Raw genomic sequence first — 7,536 nt, 5'->3', positions numbered from 1 at the left:
TTATCATGGGATTATAAGGTGATGACTTATAGAATGAGACTATTTTAACACTACTTACTCACTCTACTATGTACTAATACTACCGATGCACAATAGTTAGTCAGACCTCAAAAACTTGGAATGCATGATGGATTTTGGTCTCCCACATATACAGAGGGGATATTGTTAAACTAGAGGGTGTTTAAATTGCAGCCAAGTTGATATCTTCCTTATGCTACAAACTATGCAAGGAAAGGCTGTTATATCTTGTTATATCTTACTTTGTCTTCTTTCTTGGTAAATGTTGCCTTCGAGGGAAACTAATAAAATACGTCAAAATCCTTAATAGTGGTTTTACGAATGTGGATGAACCCAAATTGTTTATGATCGATGACATGTCGGGAACGAGAATTATGTCTGAGTGGTCTATGAATGAAAATATGTAAAATCTATGAAAATATGCAGAATCACACAGCAGGTCAGGTGAGGAGGCATGCATTAGGAGACAGAGGTGATGGTGGTTAGAGAAAATCAGTAACTCAAATGCCTCTAATGTTATATTTTTCACAGTTTTAAGAGTACACAAGTTGATATACAGTTAAGTGGTCAAGCATCTCAGAACTTATGAACTAGACTTACGAATATATTAAGTGATGTTAAGTGATTAGTTTACTTCTTTTGCTTCACTCGCCAAAAACACATTATAGCTTCCTGACTACTGAGGATCAAGTTGTTAAAGACGAAAGGGTCAAAATGATGATTCTGGACTTGAAGATACAAATTTGTCCTTCATTCAAAACCCAGATCAAGATGGCTATTGGAAGACTGGAAAGGATTGTTCAAAACTGTTTACTTCTTCTACTTAACTACCAATCACAAGAGGTGCAGGCTGTGAAAGACGAAGGGGTCAAAATGATGATTCCATTACCCCAAGATACAAATTTGTCCTTCATTCAAAACTCAGCTCAAGATGGCTATTGAAAAGAACTTGGAATACAGGGTTACGACTACACATATCAAAATCATGCTTGTTAAGAGAAACTTCATCAAAATGCTCTAAAGAAGTTCCTCTGATTAGAAAATACCAATATGTTGGTTTATGGTAGCATGCGTTTTCTATTCTGAGGATCGCTATAACCAGCACCATGTCTAACTACCTCACAACAATGCACTATCATCTACTTTGGTTAGTGTACGAATGCTGGTTCATTCTTGGACTTACCCGTTTTCTTCATAATTAAATACATCAGATTATCCTGGTGTAAACTTGTGCCATCCCCTCAGTGATCAAATTGGTTAAGTTTGTCCTCGGTTGAACTTGATCCTTCCAAATGGTGTCACAGTTAGAAAGGAGTTTAAGATGCCGGAGTTTTCCATTATTCTTCGCTTCCTGATCATACTGCTTTAGATTGTCCTTGGTTAGAATTGTGCCATTCCCTCAGTGATCAAATTCATTGAATTTGTCCTTGGTTGAACTTGATCCTTCCAAATGTTGTCACACTGCGAGTGGAGTTTTTTTTTTTTTTTTCCTTCCTTTCCTGTTCATACTGCTTTAGATTATCCTTGGTTAGTCTTGTCCAGTTCCCTCAGTGATCAAATTCGTCCAGTTTATCCTCGGTTAAACTTGTGCCTTCCAATTGTCGTCTCCGCGCGAGTGACATTTATGACCTCAATGCCTTCCACCAGTGTCGACTCATCCATTGACATGCTGCGAGTACCATTGATGACGACCACAGAGTTTTTCCCCACCGATGACTCTGGCATCAACGTCCTCCTCCTGCATTTCTGTTTCTCGCCATCGACATACACATGCAACATCCTGTACGATCCTCTCTGGCAGTCGCTTTCAACCTGCACCAACACTTTCTTCTTCAACTCCCTACAGAGGTCATTGATGGTGTCTGTGACTTGTTCCGATGGGCCTGAGATCTGCGGAAAGGTTGGGGTGAGGTTAGACAAGGAATTGGTTGTTAGTGGTGGTTGTTGTTGGTTGTTCTCTCATTTTCTGCAACTTTTTCTTCATAATCTTGTGTTTCTCTGAGGGTAACATTGCGTCATTTTGTCCATCTCCCATTCTCATAAAGGCTCAACACTCCCCCTTAAGAAATTTATGACTATTCAGATACAGGAGAATAAAAAAAAGAGGAAACTTATGATTATTAAGAAACAGATCATGGTAGAGGAAACTTGTGAATTGCAAAGAAATAAGACTGAATGGAAAATAAAGAGATATGGAAAGAAAATAAAGAAAGGTTTAAGAAATTAGCGACTTTTCAGATACTAGAGAATTCAGAACTCTTTTTTTCTATAATCTTGTGTTTCTCTAAGGGTAAGATTGTGTCATTTTGTCTGTCTCCCATTCTCATAAAGGCTCAACCCTCCCTACCTCAGATTCAACATTCTTTTGCTCTTTGATTTTGTGTTTTTCTGAGGGCAAGGTTGCGTCATATTGTCAATCTCCCATTCTCATAAAGGCTCAACCCTCCCTACCTCAAATTCAACATTCTTTTGCTCTTTGATTTTGCGTTTTTCTGAGGGCAAGGTTGCATCATATTGTCAATCTCCCATTCTCATAAAGGCTCAACCCTCCTTACCTTGAACTCAGAACTCTTTTTTTTCTATAATCTTGTGTTTCTCTAAGGGTATGATTGTGTCATTTTGTCTCTCCCATTCTCGAAAAGGCTCAACCCTCCTGATCTAAAATTCATCACACTTTTTTTCTATAATCTTGTGTTTCTCTAAGGGTAAGATTGTGTCATTTTGTCTCCCATTCTCATAAAGGTTCAACCCTCCTGACCTAAAATTCATCACACTTTTTTTCAATAATCTTGTGTTTCTCTGAGGGTAAGATTGTGTCATACTGTCTCTCCCATTCTCAAAAAAGGTTCAACCCTCCTTACCTCAAATTCAACACTCTTTTTCACTTTGATTTTGTGTTTCTCAGAGGGTAAGATTGTGTCATTCTGTCTCTCCCATTCTCAAAAAAGGTTCAACCCTCCTTACCTCAAATTCAACACTCTTTTTCACTTTGATTTTGTGTTTCTCAGAGGGTAAGATTGTGTCATTCTGTCTCTCCCATTCTCAAAAAAGGTTCAACCCTCCTTACCTCAAATTCAACACTCTTTTTCACTTTGATTTTGTGTTTCTCTGAGGGTAAGATTGTGTCATTCTGTCTCTCCCATTCTCGAAAAAAGCTTAACCCTCCTCACCTCAAATTCTGCAGGCACCATCTTCCTTTCCTTGTTGCCAACCGTCACGGGCCCCCAGACGATGTTACTTCTTTCCATGTTGAAGTTCTCGATCAGATACGCCAGCACTGCATCCTCCAGCTGTACATAAAGGCCGGCATTATAAGACACACTCACTTCTCATATCAACTATTTCTAAAGATCAAAAGAGGGGATCAATTGGGCTCTAATGAGTGTTTCTTTAGGTTCATGGTACAGAAGAAGGGTCAGACTACCACCAGGGTCATAAAACTACTCGTGGAAATACCCCAAACTCATACGAAAGCCTTGTCAAATAGGTCAACTTGGGCGATGAAATGTTTAGTAATATGGCCCAAAGTGATTTTAAGTGATGGTGGAGACAGAGAGAAAAACAATACAGACAGAACGAAACGGATCACACCAGAAGAAAGAGGAAACACTGTTCTATAAGTGGATGGAAAGAGGAAGCGGGGTCCAGAGATTAGTTTACTTCTTTTGCTTCACTCGCCAAAAACACATTAGGTTCCTGACTACGTGAGGTTCAAGTTGTGAAAGACGAAAGGGTCAAAATGATGATTCTGGACTTGAAGATACAAAAAGAAGCAAAAAGAACCAGAGCTTTAATATAACTTTGATTTGATGCTTCACCAATAAGATTCAACCTCTGTCTCAGCACATACCAACAGTGATTAACCAACCTTTCCTAGTGTCGACTTATCTTTCTGTTGTGGAACGAGTTGACGGGACCAGGGCACTAATATAACTTTGATTTGATGCTTCGCAATATGTCCACCAATATGATTTGACTTACTTTCTGTTTGTGGTACAAGTTGAATTAGTGTAAAGAAGCTGTTGAGGGAGGCTGTTCTAGTCACATATGGTGCGTGGAAAGTATGAGTGCTTGTATGCGTCAGTGTTAGTGTGATATGTTTGGTATTTATGGATGTGAGTGTTACGAGTACGTTGACCGTTTGCATTGCGTAGGTATGTGTGTGGGTCAATGTCAGTGTGAGTGTTTGTGATCTTGTGCATAAGTGTAAGTCTTTAAGTCTGCGTATGTGAAGAGGTTCCATGTTTATCTGTTGTTTGATCCGTGTTGTGATGCCAGGCGTTTGAGCGTAACTGTTTGTGATGAGAAGTGCCAGGCGTTTGAGTGTAACTGTTTCTGTTGTTTGATCCGTGTTGTGGCGTTTGAGTGTAACTGTTTGTAATGAGAAGTTCCATGTTTATCTGTTGTTAAGTTCCATGTTTATCTGTTGTTTGATCCGTGTTGTGATGCCAGGCGTTTGAGTGTAACTGTTTTTCCATGTTTATCTGTTGTTTGATCCGTGATGTGATGCCAGGGTAACTGTTTGTAATGAGAAGTTCCATGTTTATCTGTTGTTTGATCCGTGTTGTGATGCCAGGCGTTCGAGTGTAATTTGATCCGTGTTGTGATGCCAAGCGTTTGAGTGTAACTGTTTGTAATGAGCCTAGCCGCTTTGGTGTTGATTTGTTCTAACCTATCAATGTTTCCGTGTGTGTAAGGTGGACCTACTCAAACACGTAGATAGATTGGGTGTTTCTCACTCACCTCCTCGTTCAAGTCTGGCAGGAGCTTGCCTCTGTACAATTCCACTCCGACGGTCTTGGTTACTGAATCATCCCGCTGACTCACTTCCTCGGGATAAACGACCATGCCTGCAGAGGATAAGAAGGGGGTATTAGTGGGATATCCTCGGACACTCTTGCCCCTCACGTCATGTATTTCCAGAGGCCGAACAGGTGATGAGTCTGGTTCTAGTGAGTGGTACTTTAGGCTCATGATACAGAAGAAGGGTCAGACTACCACCAGGGTCATAAAACTATCCCTTTGTATTTGTGTTCTCATTCTCTCATTCTCCTTTTCATTCTCTCATTCTCCTTCTCATTCTTCCATTCTCCTTCTCCTTCTCATTCACTTCTCCTCATTCTTCTATTCTCATTCTCATTCTCTCATTCTTCTATTCTCTCATTTCCATTCTCATTCTCTCCTTCTTCTTCTCCTTTTCCTCCCATTCTGTCATTTTCATTCTCATTCTCTCCTTCTCCTTCTCCTATTCTCTCATTTCCATTCTCATTCTCATTCTCCTCATTCTCATTCTCTTCTTCTCATTCTCCCTTTCTCCCATTTGCATCCTCATTCTTTATTACTCATTCTCCTTCTCTACTCCTCCTTTCCTTCTCTACAAGATCAGCTACTGCGTGAGTTTCTTTTTCCTCTTTTGTTTATTTCTTTCGTATCTTCCTTTCCCCTCAAGCTGCTTCCCACACTCACGTTTAGTCTTCCCTTCCAGATACCATTCGCCAGGCACGATGGACACGCGGGTAATGAGTTGGTATCGCACGGCTTCCTCGTCCAGGGTGATCTCGAGGGGAATCTCCGAACTGCTTGGAGACATCTCGTAGAATCTGTCGAGGGGAAATTATAGGGGTAAGTATTGTATTACTATTATTATTATTATTAGTAGTAGTAGTAGTAGTAGCAGTAGTAGTAGTGTTTTGAATCAGATTGCTTCCATTATCTCTCTATTATCTTTTGGTCAGTATTTCACTTCATTGTCACTCTTTCATTCCCTTCCATCTTTTACGTCCCCCCAAAATCTCTCTTCCTCTCTCTTTCACATTCTCCTTCTTTCCCTCCCTCTATCTCTCTCTCTCTCTTCCATTATTTCCCTATTATCTCATGGTCAGTGTTTCCCTTTATTATCATTCTTTCATTCTCTTCAATCTGTTAAGTCCCTGCAAAATCTCTCTCCCTCTCTCTTTCACATTCTCTCTCTCTCTCTCACCTCTTGACAAGGTTGGGTATTGCCTGGTTCCTCCTCAGCAGCTCCCCAACGATGACCTGGTCCTGAGAGAGTGGCGGGGAAGAAGAAGAAGATTAAGCAAGGTTACAGAAGGCTATCTCACTGCAGCATGAAAATATATATGCGACTGAGGAAGGAGGAAAGTCAGGTGTGTGTCCGTGCTGCGTCGAAAACCTAGGAAGCGTAGAAGATTGAAAAGCCTAGTTCCGGCGATTACAAAACCGGTGTTGGGTCGTGAAATTGGGTTTGGATAACACATAAATGGGTCTGGTGGGACTTTACCAGGAAGGGGGAAAGTTAGATGAGTGGCCGTGCTGTGTTGAAAACCTATGAAGCGTAGAAGATTGAAAAGCCCAGTTTCGGTGATTACAAAACCAGTGTTGGATCGTGAAATTGGGTTTGGATAATACATGAATGGGTCTGGTGGGACATTACTGGGAAGGAGGAAAGTTAGGTGTGTGTCTGTGTTGTGTTGAAAACCTAGGAAGCGTAGAAGATTGAAAAGCCTAGTTTTGGCGATTACAAAGCCAGTGTTGGATCGTGAAATTGGGTTTGGCTTATATGTACATACTTTTTTTTTTACAACAAAGGAGACAAAAAAAAGGAAACAATAATATAAAAAAAGCCTGCTACTCGCTGCTCCTAAACAGAATCCAAATAGGTGGGTTTGGTGAGGCTTTTACCTGGTACCACACCTTTATGAGTGGGTCACAGCTCACCTCTAAAAGTGTCCCGTCCAACAGTTCCCCAGAGTCCTCATCCACCAGCTGTATGGAGACGGTGAAGGGCTGCCCCACGTTAAGCATGTCCTCGGAAATGTCGATGTTGACCGCCATGGGGATCTCGGCTCTTGCACTGAAGGGAGACGGGATGTATAGTAAGTGATGTATTTTTTTTTACGGGAAAGGAAACGGTTCAAGGGGAAAAAAAAAAAAGGAAACAATGATGGAAAAAAAAGGCCGCTACCCATATTGTACTGTAATAAAAAAAAAAAAAAAATAAATAAATAAATAAATAAAAAAACGCTGCAGCTACTCACTTGAAGGTCTGGCCGAGGGCGACGGGGAGGGCCGGGGCGTCCGCAGGGTACGTGATGGCGAAGGACAGGCTGAAGTCCTCCCCGGGGGCACTGACGGAAAGGTCGGTGAAGGTCGCGGCGCCGTCCACGTAGGGAACGGAGGTGGTGCCCCCGAGCGTCACTCCCTGAGCGCCGCCCGTGAGCGTGGCGGTGAACCTCCAGGGGTCGTTCTCAATGCCCAGGTTGTTGACGATGTTTCCCTGAGTGGGCGAGGAAAATGGGGTTGTTACTAATGTCTTTTATCTTCTCTTATCCTCCGAGGTTGCTTATGAGTGAGAGGAGTGAGAGAAAAAGACAGCAGATTATTTTTTTTTTCTTTCCGAGTTGTTTATGATATTTCCCCGAGTGAGAGACGGAGATAGGAGTTGTTACTAATGTCTTTTATCTTCTCTTATCCTCCGAGGTTGCTTATGAGTGAGAGAGGAGTGAGAGAAAAAGACAG

At 41.5% G+C, this 7,536-nt stretch overlaps 1 protein-coding gene across 1 annotated transcript in view; it reads right to left on the bottom strand.

The window, feature by feature from the left end:
* Positions 1-518: 518 nt before the first annotated feature.
* Positions 519-7,536, bottom strand: part of LOC126994870 (fibrocystin-L-like) — a 16,664-nt gene continuing 9,646 nt past the window's right edge. Inside the window, exons 14-20 of the mRNA XM_050854131.1 lie at positions 7,056-7,294; positions 6,736-6,871; positions 5,999-6,060; positions 5,485-5,618; positions 4,762-4,868; positions 3,189-3,308; positions 519-1,908 (exon numbers count right to left, since the gene is read on the bottom strand). Of these exons, the coding sequence (XP_050710088.1) occupies positions 1,588-1,908; positions 3,189-3,308; positions 4,762-4,868; positions 5,485-5,618; positions 5,999-6,060; positions 6,736-6,871; positions 7,056-7,294 (1,119 nt within the window). The 3' untranslated portion in view covers positions 519-1,587. The remainder of the gene's footprint in view (positions 1,909-3,188; positions 3,309-4,761; positions 4,869-5,484; positions 5,619-5,998; positions 6,061-6,735; positions 6,872-7,055; positions 7,295-7,536) is intronic.

This window comes from Eriocheir sinensis, unplaced genomic scaffold (assembly GCF_024679095.1).
Source record: "Eriocheir sinensis breed Jianghai 21 unplaced genomic scaffold, ASM2467909v1 Scaffold90, whole genome shotgun sequence".
Lineage (NCBI taxonomy): Eukaryota > Metazoa > Arthropoda > Malacostraca > Decapoda > Varunidae > Eriocheir > Eriocheir sinensis.
This window is presented reverse-complemented; position numbering and strand designations above follow the sequence as displayed.